We start from the raw sequence: 19,626 nt of genomic DNA, 5'->3' as shown, positions 1-19,626 counted from the left end.
CAAAACATACCCCATTTTGATAAACCCCCATATCTACTGGGTGAAATGCCAAAGTGTGCCATCATAGCAGCAAGATTTGTGACCTGTTGCCACAAGAAAAGGGCAACCAGTGAAGAACAAACACCATTGTAAATACAACCAATATGTGTATATTTATTTTCCCTTTTGTACTTTAACTATTTGCACATAATATAATTATTGAAATGTCTTTATTCTTTTATAACGTTTGTGATTGTAATGTTTACTATTCATTTTGATTGGTTATTTCACTTTTGTTTATCATCTACGTTACTTGCTTTGATAAATGTTAACATATGTTTCCCATGCCAATAAAGCCCTTGAATGGAAATGTAATTGAATAGAGAGAGAGAGAGGAGAAAGAGAGAGAGAGAGAGAGAGAGAGAGAGAGAGAGAGGAGAGAGAGAGAGAGAGAGAGAGAGAGAGAGAGAGAGAGAGAAAGAGAGAGAGAGAAAGAGAGAGAGAGAGAGAGAGAGAAGCTTTGACTTTTCATTTTGTTTACAATTCTTAAGGAAAGCTTTGACTATGTACAGACTCAGTGAGCATAGCCTTGCTATTGAGAAAGGCCGCCGTAAGCAGACCTGGCTCTCAAGAGAAGACTGGCTATGTGCACACTGCCCACAAAATGAGGTGGAAACTGAGCTGCACTTCCTAACCTCCTGCCAAATGTATGACCATATTACACTCAGATTACACAGATGCACAAAGAATTCGAAAACAAACCCAATTTTTACCCAATTTACCCAAAATTTCAAACCCAATTTTTACTCCCAGATCTATTGGGTGAAATACCACAGTGTGCCATCACAGCAGCAACATTTGTGACCTGTTGCCACAAGAAAAGGGCAACCAGTGAAGAACAAACACAAATATAAATACAACCCATATTTATGTTTATTTATTTTTCCCTTTTGTATGTTAACTATTTGCACATAATATGACATTTGTAATGTCTTCATACTTTTGGAACTGAGTGTAGTGTTTACTTTTTATTGCTTATTTCACTTTTGTTTATTATCTAGTTCACTTGTTTCCCATGCAAATAAAGCCCTTAAATTGAAATTGTGAAAAAGAGAGACAGAGAGAAATACAATTGCTGCTTTAAATGTAAACAACTTTCACATTTGAAAATCTAATTTGCATTTTTACATGTGATACACTTTCAAATGTTGTCTTGTGTAGTTTCATGGTATCACATGTTGCTTTTACATGTTGTCACTTGTTATCACATTAACTAAACATAAGATCACATGTGAAATTCATGAACAGAACAGGTATCCACTCCAGCACGATGAGCCGAGATTTGGACGGAAATTCTGGCCATAAAGCTGGTTCTTGCTATATTTCACAACATCAAGCTCTGCACACTGCAGGGTCGGGGAATCCTCGACAACTGGAAAGACAATAAGAGGAAGTCAGATGGGAACTATCTTCTACTATGACCCATTCTCATGCAGGATGTATCTGCAATGTGTTGATCTCACCTTTGTTGTTATTAGCGTCAGGTGCGGTGGCAGCCTGGAATCTGAACTACCCACCTCTGGTTTAGACGTACCAGGAGCAAAACAGCTAAAGCGTTAAACCAGTTGGAAAACATGATGCATTAGTAGTATATAGTGGGAAGAGCTATAAGAAACTCTAAACAACTAACGGACATGTGCAGTAGCTAAACCACAGTAGCTGCAGATATTATGTAATGTGGGAAAGTTAGACAGTAAACTGAATGAATTTGGGTACATTTCAGTCATTGAGCAGATACTTTCTAGAGCAAATTGAAATCAGTGCATTCAACTGTAAGGTAGCAAATAAATACAACTATCACAATCATTGCAAGTAAAACGCTCTGCTATCTACTAAATCAGTCCTAGTAGAAAAAGACGTGTGTGTACAGCAGGTTTGGTGTCAATTCCATTTCAATTGCAGTCAATTCAGGAAGTACAATGAAATTCCAACTCCAATTCTCTTCCAATGTTTTTCAATGAGGAGAATTTGAAATTGTAATTTGGTTTACTTTCTGAATTGACTGGAATTGAAATGGTTGTGAGCCCAACACAAGTGTATAGTAAGAAAGACAACCATCAAGTGTGGTAATTCACATCAACTCCTCAGTGTTATACTGCATGGGTGGGATAGTTTCAGGCTTTCCTGTCCTTGGAGAATTGGTTCTAAGTTGTCAAACACATATTCTCGACTGTTTGCTCTTCCTCTGCCAGCAAAACAACGGAAATGCAAAAAAAAAATCTAACAACCTCATCATTAACTTACCCACCAGCATCACAGTCAGGAAGATGGATTGGCTGAATCACAGTCTCAGGTTGTGAGAACTTCAGTAGTATGATGTCATGCTGGTCTGGATAGGCTTGTTTATCAGTCTCTACAATATGCAAGATATGCACTGGATGAGCTCTGACTTGGCCTGCATCTAGAACAGGATGTTCCCGGGGCGACAGGTAGCCTAATGGTTTGAGTGTTTGGCCAGTAACTGAAAGGTTGCTGGATCAAATCCCTGAGCTGGCAAGGTACAAATCTGTTGTTCTGCCCTTGAACAAGGCAGTTAAACCACTGACATTGCAAATAAGAATTTGTTCTTAACTGACTTGCCTGGTTTAATAATAATGGTTATCTAGTTGTATTAACACATGAGATCTGACAGAGAGCAGGAGAGTTGATAGCACATATAGAAGATGATAGTTAGTAACATGAACAAATACGATCTCTTTCAAACACACAACATTCATCTAGATGGCAGTAAGTTATATTATGAACAGTTCTGCTCTCACCATACATTATTTTGTGTAAAATGGATCCATGAAAGGAAAGAATAAAACTGGACACAAAATTGGTAAGAGGTGTCTTTGTTCTAAAAGACAAAGAGCTAAGTTTGCATTCAACTAGCATGACCATGTAACCTACTGATAGTTCATAGCGTGACTGATAGTCTGTCTTGCGTGCCACAGTCTTTACCTCCTTATCTTCCCTCTAACTTCACTTCTTCTTCTACAGTATCGTACTCTGGTATGCATTAGTCAGTGAGCCAAGCAGCCCATGGAAATATTCAATGGGCTATCTCTGTAAGAGCAACCTTGTGGGACTGCTTCATTTGAATCACCCTTCGTGGTTTGTTGGAAGAGCACTATGCCACCATGGGCCGGGATCATTACAAGCACTCACTGTCACAAACAGATATTGGGGACGCACACAATTATGTGTTTTAGCCGCTGTATTATAGGGATGTTATGGGAGGAGTAAAGAGGGGGGTGATGCGAAACTATGTTGATGAAGATGATGATGAGATGCTTCTTGCATTTGGTATCAGATTAACAGACATAAACTCCATGTAAGTATCATGTTTAAAGGTAAGAATCAGGTGCAGACAGTTTCAAAGTAACAAATGTTTCTTAAATCGAACACTGGCAAGCAAAGGTATAGAATGGCAGACAGGCTCAGGGTCAGAGCAGGCAGAGGTTGGTAATCCAGAGTAGTGGTGCAAAGGTACAGGACTGCAGACAGGCTCAGGGTCAGAGCAGGCAGAGGTTGGTAATCCAGAGTAGTGGGGCAAAGGTACAGGACGGCAGGCAGGCTCAGGTTCAGGGCAGGCAGAGCTCGGTAATCCAAAGTAGTGGGGCAAAGGTACAGGACGGCAGGCAGGCTCAGGTTCAGGGCAGGCAGAAAGGTCAAAACCGGGAAAACTAGAAAACAAGAACTATAGACAAGACAAGAACAAGGGGGAAAACTGTCTCGAGAATTTTTTTCCCAATGATAATAACTAACATACAACAGCTCTGACCAATTCCCGAGGTTTGTAAGACCATGGGTTTACTAATAATTAGTCAAAGACTCAGCTTATGCAAAATGTTAGTAAATTTTATTCAGAGAACGTTCTAAAGTCAAGAATAGAAATCAATTAATTTTATACTGACTTCTCACACCCACACATACGCACACACATACACACAAACATACGCACGCACACACATACACACAAACATACACACACATGTCCTGCGACGCACACACTGTCTGTCTCACTACCCAGCCAACAGAGATGGTGACCTTGTCCTTGAGACGTACTCCCCTTTCTCTCCCAAATCTCTAGTCAGGTCGGCACCAAGCTCAGACAGTCTGTTTAAAATACCATAAAGACATTGTTTTACCCTAATTCTGACTAGGACTACACATTTATTGATTATGATTTCATACATTCTAATCAATTCCATACAATTATATGTTTCAGGGCGGAATATTCTAATCATTCAATTAACAGACAATTCTCACCTAACAAAAATGCTGCTAGGTATTATCATCAAAACGAACTGGCAACAGACAAACAGAGGACACAGGTATAAATACACAGGGGATAATGGGGAGGATGGTCAACACCTGGAGGGGGGTGGAGACAATCACAAAGACAGGTGAAACAGATCAGGGTGTGACAGAACCCCCCCCCCCCCGGGGGTTTCACCTGGCGTCCTGCCTGGGCGCATACCTGGTTGACCGGGGTGCCGGCATTGTGGCCAAATCCTCGTAGTAGCCGCTGGGCATGTTGAAGTCGGCCTTCCACTCATCCCCCTCCCGTATCCGCACCAGGTGGTAGGCGTTCTGTATTTCCAGCTTGGAAAACACGGTGACCCCCTGGAGCGGCTCGAAGGCCGAGGAGATTCATGACATAACGGTTCTTCACCGTTATGTCATTGAGTCCCCGGTAGTTGATGCACAGGCGCAGGGTCTTGTCCTTCTTCTCCACTTGGAAGAACCCTGCGCTGGCGGGAGAGGAAGAAGGACGGATGAATCCTGCCGCTAGGGAGACCCCAATGTAGGTCTCCATAGCCTTGGTCTCCGGTCCCAACATCCCGACAGAGAGTACAGACGTCCCCGGGGCAGAGTAGTTCTTGGGAGAAGGTCAATCCCGCAGTCATATGCGCGGCAGAAGCAAAGTAGCTGGTTCTTGATGAACACCTCCCGAAAGTCCTGGTACTCTCAACAAGGCTCTCTAAATTCTATCAGCATATCGATTGCGCAACCCGGACTGGCAAAACCCTAGATCATTGTTATTCTAACTTCCGCGATGCATATAAGGCCCTCCCCCGCCCTCCTTTTGGAAAAGCTGACCACGACTCCATTCCTAGCCTATAGACAGAAACTAAAACAGGAAGCACCCGCGCTCAGGTCTGTTCAACGCTGGTCCGACCAAGATTCCACGCTTCAAGATTGCTTCGATCACGTGGACTGGGATATGTTCCGCATAGCGGCGGACAACAACATTGATGAATACGCTGATTCGGTGAGCGAGTTTATTAGAAAGTGCATTGGCGATGTTGTACCCACAGCGTCTATTAAAACATTCCCAAACCAGAAACCGTGGATTGATGGCAGCATTCGCGCAAAACTGATAGCGTGAACCACTGCTTTTAATCAGGGCAAGGTGACCGGAAACATGACCGAATACAAACAGTGTAGCTATTCCCTCCTCAAGACAGTCAAACAAGCTAAGCGTCAGTATAGAGACAAAGTAGAGTCACAATTCAATGGCTCAGACATGAGAGGTATGTGGCAGGGTCTACAGTCAATCACGGACTACAAAAGAAAAACCAGCCGTGTCACGGAACAAGATGTCTTGCTCCCAGACAGACTAAATAACTTCTTTACTCGCTTTGAGGACAATACAGTGCCACTGACACGGCCCGGTAACAAAACCTGTGGGCTCTCCTTCACTGCAGCCAACGTGAGTAAAACATTTAAATGTGTTAACCCTCGCAAGGTAGCAGCCCCAGACAGCATCCCCAGCCGCGTCCTCAGAGCATGCGCAGACCAGCTGGCTGGTGTGTTAATGGACATATTCAATCAGTCCTTATCCCAGTCTGCTGTTCCCACATGCTTCAAGAGGGCCACCGTTGTTCCTGTTCCCAAGAAAGCTAAGGTAACTGAGCTAAATGACTATCGCCCCAAAGCACTCACTTCCGTCATCATGAAGTGCATTGAGAGACTAGTCAAGGACCATATCACCTCCACCCTACCTGACACCCAAGACCCACTCCAATTTGCTTACAGCCCCAATAGGTCTACAGACAATGCATCCGCAATCACACTGCACACTGCCCTAACCCATCTGGACTAGAGGAATACCTATGTAAGAATGCTGTTCATCGATTACAGCTCAGCATTTAACACCATAGTACCCTCCAAACTCGTCATTAAGCTCGAGACCCTGGGTCTTGACCCCGCCCTGTGAACTGGGTCCTGGACTTCCTGACGGGCCGCCCCCACGTGGTGAGGGTAGGTAACAACATTTCCACCCCGCTGATCCTCAACACAGGGGCCCAACAAGGGTGCATTCTCAGCCCTCTCCTGTACTCCCTGTTCACCCACGACTGAGTGGCCATGCACGCCTCCAACTAAATCATCAAGTTTTCAGACGACACTACAGTGGTAGGCATGATTAACAACAACGACGAGACGGCCTACAGGGAGGAGGTGAGGGCCCTCACACTCAATGTCAACCAAACAAAGGAGATGATCGTGGACTTCAGGAAACAACAGAGGGAGCAGCCCCCTATCCACATTGACGGGACAGTAGTGGAGAAGGTGGAACGTTTTAAGTTCCTCTGCGTACACATCAAGGACAAACTGAAATCTTCAGAAACTCTCGGGGAACCTCGGGTAGTCTCGGGTTCTCCCGGCAACGGAGCAGTCAGGGACTTCCGCGATGCCTCGGAAGCAAGGTGGAATCCTTGGACGGGCGAGGGAAATTGAATCTCCTCTAAATCACATCAACTCCTCAGTGTTATACTGCATGGGTGGGATAGTTTCAGGCTTTCCTGTCCTTGGAGAATTGGTTCTAAGTTGTCAAACACATATTCTCGACTGTTTGCTCTTCCTCTGCCAGCAAAACAACGGAAATGCAACAAAAACCTAACAACCTCATCATTAACTTACCCACCAGCATCACAGTCAGGAAGATGGATTGGCTGAATCACAGTCTCAGGTTGTGAGAACTTCAGTAGTATGATGTCATGCTGGTCTGGATAGGCTTGTTTATCAGTCTCTACAATATGCAAGATATGCACTGGATGAGCTCTGACTTGGCCTGCATCTAGAACAGGATGTTCCTGGGGCGACAGGTAGCCTAATGGTTTGAGTGTTTGGCCAGTAACTGAAAGGTTGCTGGATCAAATCCCTGAGCTGGTAATGAAAAAATCTGTCGTTCTGCCCTTGAACAAGGCAGTTAACCTGCTGACATTGTAAATAAGAATTTGTTCTTAACTGACTTGCCTGGTTTAATAATAATGGTTATCTAGTTGTATTAACACATGAGACCTGACAGCGCAGGAGAGTTGATAGCACATAAAGAAGATGATAGTTAGTAACATGAACAAATACGATCTCTTTCAAACACACAACATTCATCTAGATGGCAGTAAGTTATATTATGAACAGTTCTGCTCTCACCATACATTATTTTGTGTAAAATGGATCCATGGAAGGTAAGAATAAAGCTGGACACAAAATTGGTAAGAGGTGTCTTTGTCCTGAAAGACAAAGAGCTAAGTTTGCATTCAACTAGCATGACCATGTAACCTACTGATAGTTCATAGCATGACTGACAGTCTGTCTTGCGTGCCACAGTCTTTATATATATGAAGTATTCTTAGTTTCTACCTCCTTATCTTCCCTCTAACTTCACTTCTTCTTCTACAGTATCGTACTCTGGTATGCATTAGTCAGTGAACCAAGCAGCCCATGGAAATATTCAATGGGCTATCTCTGTAAGAGCAACCTTGTGGGACTGCTTCATTTGAATCACCCTTCGTGGTTTGTTGGAAGAGCACTATGCCACCATGGGCCGGGATCATTACAAGCACTCACTGTCACAAACAGATATTGGGGACGCACACAATTATGTGTTTTAGCCGCTGTATTATAGGGATGTTATGGGAGGAGTAAAGAGGGGGGTGATGTGAAGGGGGGTGATGCGAAACTATGTTGATGAAGATGATAATGAGATGCTTCTTGCATTTGCTATCAGGTTAACAGACATAAACTCCATGTAAGTATCATGTTTAAAGGTAAGACTCAGGTGCAGACAGTTTCAAAGTAACAAAAGTTTCTTAAATCGAACACTGGCAAGCAAAGGTATAGAATGGCAGGCAGGCTCAGGGTCAGGGCAGGCAGAGGTTGGTAATCCAAAGTAGTGGGGCAAAGGTACAGGACGGCAGGCAGGCTCAGGTTCAGGGCAGGCAGAGGTCGGTAATCCAAAGTAGTGGGGCAAAGGTACAGGACGGCAGGCAGGCTCAGGTTCAGGGCAGGCAGAACCGCGCTCCGGTCTGTTCAATTCTGTTCCGACCAATCGGATTCCACTCTATCTATAATGTGTTCATCTCACCTCTTTTACCGTCAGAATCCACTTGGGTGGCACCATAACCTGCGATCTGAACTGAAACACACAGTTTTAGATTGAGTCATTTTATTCATCTGCTCTAGGAAGACAATCAGGCTTTCAGAACATTGAGTTCTATTTGCAGAAAAAATGATGAATTGCAGAACTGGGATGGGTTGAAAAATCTAAGTTAATTAAAATTTAGAGCAATTTTTGTAGGTGAGTAGCCTAATGTTCCCCTGTATTGCTCTACAACACTACCCATCCCTTCCTCTCTTCATCTAATAGAGCAACACATTTTCTAAGTATTTTCTTCTCATCAGTTCACTGTTCATCTGCCACCATAAAACTTGAACTTGCTTGGCATCAGGGTCATATTAATTAGTGCACACCATAGCAGAAATAGTTTTGCAACAGCAATCGTTTTGCACAAAAAAAGAGTTGTTATTCCCTACCCACTGTCCTCTGTTTTTCTCTGTTTGGCTTGTGAAGGCCCAGGTGACCCAGGTGTAGTTAAACAGTCAGGAGGATTCACAGGCGTAATAGTCTCCTTGGCAGATTCAGGTAACTTCAGTAGCATGATGTCATGCTGGTCTGGATGAGCATGTGTATCAGTAACTTTAAATTTTACTGCAGCCTTGACTTGACCTGAGGCTGGATGTTCACCCAGTACTACATACACATGAGGATCCTGACAGTTACTTTTAGATGACTTTCCCCTTAAGGCCAGGCACCACAGGCAAAAATTGTGATTTTGCTGCCATCTGTCAATTTTCAGATTTTGGGATATTTTGAAACTATACTACCATACTTTCATAAAATGCACAAATAAATCGGCAATAATTTATAGAAATACTTTATTTGTATTATTTAATCCCAACTCCGTCAACTACATCGACCATAAATGTTGTTATTGATAGCATGTTTCATGTAGAACTTCAACCGCTATTATTTTTTACTTTCCATGTTGAATCGTTAATCATTCAAAAGTTTGTTTTCCGGAGCATATCGTTGGATAGTCCATACATGGCTATATCCGTTGTATACGTGGTGCTTCGTGCGGAAAGATGAGTAATTTCCTGACATCCGATTGGTTACTGGCATTTAAAGGCCCTTTCCGGCAACCTAATTGGTTAAAATGCCTCACAGCGCTTTCTTGTTTGAAAATATCTCCCGCGAAGAAGAGAGACAAATGTAAAGAGAGACCAAATGAGAAAATCTCGAAGAATATGCCTACAGTATGTGAATAAAAATAGACGATCTCAGTTAGCCAATACGAGAAAAGCAGTGAATGAAAGAAAGGATATGCCTGATCCGCCGATCGAGGCAGTGGCAGTACAGGGTAGAGGAGGAAAAGCCGGTAGCCCGCAGCAGCGCGTTGAGACGCAAATTAGTTGAGATGAAGATGACAACTAGCAGCGATCAACCAGACAGCAGCCAGCCAACAGTGGTTTTTATTCTACATCTCAAATAAACCAACTTGTACATGATTTGATTTGCCCTAATTGTCTAAACACTGGACTGAAAATCACCAAGTCCTACGGATTTCTTCCTTGGTTCTCAGCTCATATCAGAGACATGACAGGAGAATGACAGGTAAATAAAAAGGGAGAGTAGCACATTATTGTCAGGTGACTTCCTGTGTATAAATAATCTGTATTTTCTTGCTCCAGCAAATGCATTCAAAGTTAACAAAACACAGTGATAGTAAAACATAACTTTACAAAGAGACTGTCACACAGGCCTACAGTGTCATTGCTTTACATAAAGTAAATACACGCTGATATGTTAATATTTCCATAGTGTAACATGCTGATATGCTAATATTTACATAGTGTAACACGCTGATATGCTAATATTTACATAGTGTAACACGCTGATATGCTAATATTTACATAGTGTAACACGCTGATATGCTAATATTTACATAGTGTAACACGCTGATACGCTAATATTTACATAGTGTAACACGCTGATATGTTAATATTTACATAGTGTAACACGCTGATATGCTAATATTTACATAGTGTAACACGCTGATATGCTAATATTTACATAGTGTAACACTCTGATATGCTAATATTTACATAGTGTAACACGCTGATATGCTAATATTTACATAGTGTAACACGCTGATATGCTAATATTTACATAGTGTAACACGCTGATATGCTAATATTTACATAGTGTAACACGCTGATATGCTAATATTTACATAGTGTAACATGCTGATATGCTAATATTTACATAGTGTAACACGCTGATATTTAGTCCTGCAGTTATGTCTGGAATGTCGACAGACATAATACGTACTTTTCCCCCGCACTTCAGTTGCAAAGATTCGGAGAGGGCTACAGTCAATGGAGAGTACTGCAAATATAAATATACGCAGATATAGAGCCAGACAGAGCAGTGTTGCTGAAGGAGGATGAGGATACAGATATAGAGCCAGACATAGCAGTGTTGCTGAAGGAGGGTGAGGATACAGATATAGAGCCAGACATAGCAGTGTTGCTGAAGGAGGATGAGGATACAGATATAGAGCCAGACATAGCAGTGTTGCTGAAGGAGGGTGAGGATACAGATATAGAGCCAGACATAGCAGTGTTGCTGAAGGAGGGTGAGGATACAGATATAGAGCCAGACAGAGCAGTGTTGCTGAAGGAGGGTGAGGATACAGATATAGAGCCAGACATAGCAGTGTTGCTGAAGGAGGGTGAGGATACAGATATAGAGCCAGACATAGCAGTGTTGCTGAAGGAGGGTGAGGATACAGATATAGAGCCAGACATAGCAGTGTTGCTGAAGGAGGGTGAGGATACAGATATAGAGCCAGACATAGCAGTGTTGCTGAAGGAGGGTGAGGATACAGATATAGAGCCAGACATAGCAGTGTTGCTGAAGGAGGATGAGGATACAGATATAGAGCCAGACATAGCAGTGTTACTGAAGGAGGATGAGGATACAGATATAGAGCCAGACATAGCAGTGTTGCTGAAGGAGGGTGAGGATACAGATATAGAGCCAGACATAGCAGTGTTGCTGAAGGAGGGTGAGGATACAGATATAGAGCCAGACATAGCAGTGTTGCTGAAGGAGGATGAGGATACAGATATAGAGCCAGACATAGCAGTGTTGCTGAAGGAGGATGAGGATACAGATATAGAGCCAGACATAGCAGTGTTGCTGAAGGAGGATGAGGATACAGATATAGAGCCAGACATAGCAGTGTTGCTGAAGGAGGGTGAGGATACAGATATAGAGCCAGACATAGCAGTGTTGCTGAAGGAGGATGAGGATACAGATATAGAGCCAGACATAGCAGTGTTGCTGAAGGAGGGTGAGGATACAGATAAAGAGCCAGACATAACAGTGTTGCTGAAGGAGGATGAGGATGCCATCATAGACATTCATGTATCCTTCGATGACACTTGGCATAAGAGAGGATTCACTTCCAACTATGGGATAGGTGTGTTCATTGGTGCTGGTATCAGCAAGTCATAGAAAATGTTGAAGATTCCCCCTGTCACAAAACCCTTGGAGGCCATATATGTTTTAGTAGAGGTTGCACAGAAAATGGTACCTGTATATCATGATGTCAAATGTTAACGTCCTCAAAAGAATGTAGCACGGAGGAACCCAGAATGCAAAGGAATGTCTGTAATATGGTCGCGATGCCCCAAAACTGTCTTCGTGGGCAAAAGCCGCATTGACGGAGCAGCCAGTATGGCAGTAGCCACCAATGAGGGAGCCACTGCTCGAACAAATGTGATGAACAAATTGTGGCTTGACGGCACTTTGGTGACACTGGAGCAATCAGAGGGGAGCTGATGCTGCTTCAATGTAGTGTGCCAAGCGTAGGCGCAGGTCCCATGACATAGTCAAGAAAGTAAAGCGTCACCAGCAACAAGGGCCTTACGTAGTGGGCAGGCATAGCTGATTAATGTCCTGCACATTTCAACAGCCATCCAACATCCTTGTATGTGACAAATTGAGCAAAGTGATATGAGAATTTGCCCAAAACTGCATATTTGACAACAGACCAGTATTCAAAGCATATGCTCTACTGCTTGAAACAAATGTATTAAACGTGCTAATGTAATTGTAAAAGGTATATTTGATGTCCATGTGTCAGTTTAGAAGTGATATATGAATAAGTGTTGAATTAATGTGACATACATGGTCATATTTATGGTAAGTACATTTTAATTGCATTAGCCTATATCGGCCAATTTCTCAAAATGACATGTTCCTGGTGCACCAATTCATTGTTCTCAGTCTTCATAGAACGCACACTCATTATTCCACACACAGGTTCTTAGGTCTTATAGTCAGACTTTTACAGAGGCTTTTTTATATATATTGAGTCGTTTTGATTTGAAGTGTCATTTTATGTGTAAATATACGCAAAATATGCATCTGTCAAAAATGTGAATAGTGTTTTTAAAATTATTCTATGAAATTACAATATTTTGATAAACTGATCTGTAAAATCTGACCATTGAGTGTCTTATCACAATAAAACAAAAACATTCTGCCTTGAAACAATGTGTTGAAAAACAGATTATCATAACATGCATATTAGCGCATATTTACAGACTGTTTGCCTCATTTGCATATTTTAATAAAAAAATAAATAAAACTTGTAATCCAATAATATCTTGTATTTTTGTATACTTTCAACTGGTAAAGTTTCAGTCTAATGACAGTAAAGAAAAACAAACTATTAGCCTGTGGTGCCTGGCCTTAAGACATTAGAAGAAGACAAAAATGTATGTTGCCAATTGAACAACATCTATTGCCGGATAAATCCATGTTAAAGTTTACGTAGCTGGCCGTACATGTGTCACGGCAGATTTCCTCCTCTTTCTCTGAAGAGGTGAAACAAGGATCGGACCAATACACAGCGTGGTAGGTGTCCATGGTTTTTAATAAGAAAACCTAAACATGAACACAGATACAAAATAATAAAGTGAACTGACAACGAAACAGTCCCGTGTGGCACAAACACTGACACAGGAAACAATCACCCACACAATACCCAAAGAATATGGCTGCCTAAATATGGTTCCCAATCAGAGACAACGATAAACACCTGCCTCTGATTGAGAACCAATCCAGGCAACCATAGACTTACAAAAACACCTGGAATGAACACAACCCCATAAATATACAAAAACCCCTAGACAACACATAAATCCCCCATGTCACACCCTGACCTAACCAAAATAATAAAGAAAACAAAGATAACAAAGGCCAGGGCGTGACAGTACCCCCCCACCCCCCCAAAGGTGCGGACTCCCGGCCGCACACCTATATCCATAGGGGAGGGTCTGGGTGGGCGTCTGTCCATGGTGGCGGGACGTGGACCCCACTCCACCATAGTCTTTGTCCGCTTTAGTCTCTTCCTAGGAACGGCGACCCTCGCCGCCGACCTAGGATTGGCAACCCTACTAAATTGCCCCACTGGACTGAGGGACAACTCCGGACTGAGGTAGCTCAGGACTGAGGGGTAGCTCAGGACTGAGGGGTAGCTCAGGACTGAGAGATAGCTCAGGCTGGTTGACGGCTCTGGCGTCTTCTGGCTGACTGACGGCTCTGGCGGCTCCTGGCTGACTTGCGGCTCTGGCGGCTCCTGGCTGACTGGCGGCTCTGGCAGATCCTGGCTGAACGGCGGCTCTGGCGGATCCTGGCTGAACGGCGGCTCTGGCGGATCCTGGCAGACTGGCGGCTCCTTGCAGACTGGCGGCTCTGGCGGCTCCTTGCAGACTGGCGGCTGTGGCGGCTCCTTGCAGATTGGCGGCTCTGGCGGCTCCTTGCAGACTGGCGGCTCTGGCGGCTCCTTGCAGACTGGCGGCTCTGGCGGCTCCTTGCAGACTGGCGGCTCTGGCGGCTCCTTGCAGACTGGCGGCTCTGGCAGCTCCTTGCGGACTGGCGGCTCTGGCGGCTCCTTGCGGACTGGCTGCTCTGGATAGGCGGAAGACTCTAGCAGCTCTGGACAGGCGGGAGACTCTAGCAGCTCTGGACAGGCGGGAGACTCTAGCAGCTCTGGACAGGCGGGAGACTCTAGCAGCTCTGGACAGGCAGGAGACTCTAGCAGCTCTGGACAGGCGGGAGACTCTAGCAGCTCTGGACAGGCGGGAGACTCTAGCAGCTCTGGACAGGCGGGAGACTCTAGCAGCTCTGGACAGGCGGGAGACTCTAGCAGCTCTGGACAGGCGGGAGACTCTCGCAGCTCTGGACAGGCGAGGCGCACTGTAGGCCTGGTGCGTGGTGCCGGCACTGGTGGTACTGGGCCGAGGACATGCACCTCAGGGCGAGTGCGGGGAGGAGGAACAGGGAGTCCTGGGCTCTGGACACGCACAGGAAACCTGGTGCGGGGGGCTGCCACCGGAGGGCTGGTGCGTGGAGGTGGCACTGGATAGACCGGACCTTGCAGGCGCACTGGAGCTCTTAAGCATCGAGCCTGCCCAACCTTACCTGGTTGAATGCTCCCGGTCGCCCTGCCAGTGCGGCGAGGTGGAATAGCCCGCACTGGACTGTGCAGGCGAACCGGGGACACCATGCGTAAGGCTGGTGCCATGTACGCCGGCCCAAGGAGACACACTGGAGACCTATATGTACCGCTCCGGGCTATGCACCCGCACTGGGGACACCGTGCGCTCCACAGCATAACACGGTGCCTGCCCGGTCTCTCTCGCCCTCCGGTAAGCACAGGAAGTTGGCGCAGGTCTGCTACCTGGCTTCGCCACACTTCCTGTGTGCCCCCTCCCAAGACATTTTTGGGGCTGACTCTCGGGCTTCCATCCGCGCCGCCGTGCTGCCTCCTCATACCAGCGCCTCTCCGCCGTCGCTGCCTCCAGCTCTTATTTGGGGCGGCGATATTCTCCTGGCTGTGCCCAGGGTCCTATCCCGTCTAGGATCTCCTCCCAAGTCCAGAAGTCCTGATTGCGCTGCTCCTCCTGCCGCTGCCTGTCACCACGCTGCTTGGTCCTGTTTTGGTGGATGATTCTGTCACGGCAGATTTCCTCCTCTTCCCCTGAAGAGGTGAAACAAGGATCGGACCAATACGCAGCATGGTAGGTGTCCATGGTTTTTAATAAGAAAACCTAAACATGAACACAGATACAAAATAATAAAGTGAACTGGCAACGAAACAGTCCCGTGTGGCACAAACACTGACACAGGAAACAATCACCCACACAATACCCAAAGAATATGGCTGCCTAAATATGGTTCCCAATCAGAGACAACGATAAACACCTGCCTCTGATTGAGAACCAATCCAGGCAACCATAGACTTACATAAACACCTAGAATGAACACAACCCCATACATCTACAAAAAGCCTAGACAAGCCAAACACATAAATCCCCCATGTCACACCCTGACCTAACCAAAATAATAAAGAAAACAAAGATAACTAAGGCCAGGGCGTGATAACATGAATGTTAAATTTGACTTTATGGGTTGGTTATGTAGGCTTCTTTTAACCCATCACCTTCTACTACATATAGTACGGTGAAATTATATCTCTACATTAATATATATAATTTATTTCTTTTTTAAATGGGTGTAGCAACTACATACTGCCCCTTTAAGTCTATCAGAAGTGTGCTCTGTCTTTTTGACTACTAAACATAGAAACTCGCTGTTTTCACATATGTTGATGTTGGGCTGGTGCTGGAGATTATGCATATGAAGTTCAACAATTCAGTTCAACAAAAAAGCTAAAGTGTGTAATGAGGGAAATACGTGTCTCTAATATGGTCATACATTTGGCAGGAAGTTAGGAAGTGCAACTCAGTTTCCACCTCATTTTGTGGGCAGTGAGCACATAGCCTGTCTTCTCTTGAGAGCCAGGTCTGCCTACGGCGGCCTTTCTCAATAGCAGGGCAATGCTCACTGAAACTGTACATAGTCAAGATTTCCTTATTTTTGGGTCAGTCACATTTGTCAGGTATTCTGCCACTGTGTACTCTCTGTTTAGGGCCAAATAGCATTCTAGTTTACTCTGTTTTTAAAAAAATCTTTCCAATGTGTCAAGTAATTATCTTTTTGTTTTCTCATGATTTGGTTGGGTCTAATTGTGTTGCTGCCCTGGGGCTCTGTGGGGTGTGTTTGTGTTTGTGAACAGAGTCCCAGGACCAGCTTGCTTAGGGGACTCTTCTCCAGGTTCATCTCTCTGTAGGTGATGGCTTTGTCATGGAAAGTGAAAATTACAAATCATGACCCCTCTAAGTGTGGGGAGTAAATGGAAATGTTCGAAGGGCGGGGGAGAGAAGGGGAAGGCAGGGGTAAGAGTGGTAACAGAGAGACAGTAAGGCAGAATAAGAGTAGAACTCTCTGTTCCACCTTGATTTGTCCCATTTAAGAGCTATTTATGTTGGTTTGAGTTCGTCTTGAGGTTGGCTCAAGGATGTTTGACTGAATCGAAGGCTACAGTCCAATCCTCTACCTTTCTCCCGAAGTGTGCACTTGTACACTTCCCTCGTGGATTTGAAAGGAATGGACTGGTGTGAGGAATATGGTGAAAACTCCCTCCAGCCATGGTTGCACCAATCCAATGTTTTTAAATACATGAGTGGGAGGGAACAAGTGCACACTTTTGGAAAAGGGTAGAGAATCAGCAATCTTAGCCTCTTACCTCAGCCAAAGGTTTTGTTTACAATTCTCCCTCTTTATGTTGACTTTTTCATCAGGAATTGATTGTGTCTGTCAGTTACAGCTTGAGTAGCCTCAAACAACCCGACTCAGTCTGATTTCACCTCAGTGCTTATGGGGATTCTCCCTATGTAGGGAGACATGCTTTACTCACAGCTACAGATACATGTCACGGTGCTGTACTATAAGTCTGGCAGAACATGGCAATGTCCCAAATGGCACTCCCTGTATAGTACACTTTTTACCAGACACATATGGGACCTGGTCAAATGTAGTGCAGTAAATAAGAAATAGGGTGCCATTTTGGACAAATCTTTGTATCTCATAGAGCAAAAAACAACCAGCTTATTCCAGAACCAATCATTTTAATCGTCAACAGTAAAAGGTTTTATTAGTGTTAAATGTATATTTAGTTCATTCATTATTTCACTGAAGTAGTATCCTAGTTAATGTGTTGTTGGTGAATGTCCAGAGACAGTGTGTTGTTGGTGAATGTCCAGAGACAGTGTGTTGTTGGTGAATGTCCAGAGACAGTGTGTTGTTGGTGAATGTCCAGAGACAGTGTGTTGTTGGTGAATGTCCAGAGACAGTGTGTTGTTGGTGAATGTCCAGAGACAGTGTGTTGTTGGTGAATGTCCAGAGACAGTGTGTTGTTGGTGAATGTCCAGAGACAGTGTGTTGTTGGTGAATGTCCAGAGACAGTGTGTTGTTGGTGAATGTCCAGAGACAGTGTGTTGTTGGTGAATGACCAGAGACAGTGTGTTGTTGGTGAATGTCCAGACACAGTGTGTTGGTTAAAACAGAGATTCAATCCAAGGTGCATTGACAACAGCCACGCTGCACATGACTTTTAAAGGTCATTTATGTTTGAGACAACATTTGCAGCATTTACTGTGAATACAATATCTGCAAACATCTGTGAAATTGCTTTGAATTAAATGGCATATTGTGGATGGTGCAGTGTGATGTCAACGACACACCTTTGATTGAATACCATCCTTCGTGTGTCCAGGCAGACAGAGTTACAGTGGGATGTACTAAACTATACAGTACCACAATGGGATATACACTATCAACATCCTGGATTAACCCACTACAGTTATAACAAGACCAATTACATTGAGTAAATCTGAGATCTCTTTCATGGTTTATTAGGATACAATAATCAGCTTTTGATGTTAATCAAATGAAAACGGTCAGTTTTCTTCTTTATTTTCCAATTACCTTCTTTATCCAATCTTTGTACTTGCAGACATCCATGATGATTGCCGCTGCAGAACATTCTTCACCATTGTCCTCAGCGATGAAGACACCATAGAGCTGGTTCTTATACACCACACCTGCTCCAGAGTCACTTCTACAGGTTTCCACTCCGGCACGTTGTGCACAGAAGATGTCTTGATGGGACTTTGCCACGGAGGCGTCACATTTCATAACATCCACCTCTGCACAATGTAGGACTCTGGTGTTGGCAGCATCAGGTGCCTCAGCAGCAGGGTCCTCAGCATCAAGTACCCCAGCGTCAGGTGCAGCAGGTGTAGTGGCATCATAGCCTGCAATCTGAACTGTTTGGAACACTTCTGGTTTAGATGTCTTCCCCCGAAGTTTGGCCAAAAATTGTGTACAATCACCAAGAGGGATTGGATCAACCCCAGGACCTGGAATAGCTCCCGGAACAGGAGTTGGTAACTGCAGTAGCATGATGTCATGGGTTTTTCCTTTCTTATCTGTATGTATCATCTTCTGTTTGATTTCTACTTGAGGTTTCACAGGGCCGGGATGTCCACCTACTTCTGCATACATCTTCCATTCTGGTCCAGCAGGCCAACAGCGAGCGGCGGTTAGAAGCCACCTGTTGGTGATCAGAGAGCTGCCACAGAGCTTTTCCAATCCGTTCGTTGGAGTTTTAGCTGTCAAACGGACATGGTATCGCCTTTCAGTGGGACTGCACGTGTTTCCCCCGACCACTCTCTTCTGAATGTCGCCCAACGTGGTCTCGGCCAACATCAGGGAGAGTATCAGAACACCGCTCAGGATCTTCATGGTCTTCATGACCGCTGTACTTTCCAGAGGAAACATCTGTGTTTTTAAACATATTCTGGCCCCGTATCTCAGAACATATCCACCAACCAGTGTCCAGCATGCTAATCAACTTCATTTGATTGTCTGATTCTTTGGTACCGTGACTTTACATATGTAAAATTGAATTATTTGAATGAATCCATAAAGAGGGGTGTCCAGGTAGCCCAGAGGTTAGAGAGACATGCCTGTTACCCGGTCGGTGTTTCAAATTCTAACTCTGACAGGGTGCTTGTAAGGTGTGTGAGTGTGAGTGTATGTATGTGTGTGTGTGTGTGTGTGTGTGTGTGTGTGTGTGTGTGTGTGTGTGTGTGTGTGTGTGTATGTGTGTGTGTGTGTGTGTGTGTGTGTGTGTGTGTGTGTGTGTGTGTGTGTGTGTGTGTGTGTGTGTGTGTGTGTGTGTGTGTTTCCTGGGGGATTGCAAAATAAACTCAATAATAAACTACCTGTAAAATAACATAATTGTAGTTATACTCAACTGCATCCCTAAA

The 19,626-nt window shown here is 44.4% G+C and overlaps 1 protein-coding gene across 1 annotated transcript; it reads right to left on the bottom strand.

Annotated features, from left to right (window-relative positions):
• Positions 1-17,665: 17,665 nt before the first annotated feature.
• LOC118940083 (kallikrein-8-like) lies at positions 17,666-19,139 on the bottom strand. Its single transcript, XM_036948315.1, has one exon. The coding sequence runs from the start codon at positions 19,133-19,135 to the stop codon at positions 18,266-18,268; it is 870 nt and encodes a 289-aa protein (XP_036804210.1). The 5' UTR covers positions 19,136-19,139; the 3' UTR covers positions 17,666-18,265.
• Between the last annotated feature and the right edge of the window lie 487 nt (positions 19,140-19,626).

Source organism: Oncorhynchus mykiss, chromosome 17 (assembly GCF_013265735.2).
Source record: "Oncorhynchus mykiss isolate Arlee chromosome 17, USDA_OmykA_1.1, whole genome shotgun sequence".
In the NCBI taxonomy this organism is placed as follows: Eukaryota; Metazoa; Chordata; class Actinopteri; order Salmoniformes; family Salmonidae; genus Oncorhynchus; species Oncorhynchus mykiss.
The sequence above is the reverse complement of the archived record's forward strand: the minus strand, read 5'-3'. Positions and strand labels throughout refer to the sequence as shown.

Excerpts from the sequence above, each read along its gene's own strand:
- LOC118940083 (XM_036948315.1), bottom strand. The coding sequence starts at position 19,135 with ATGTTTCCTCTGGAAAGTACAGCGGTCATGAAGACCATGAAGATCCTG.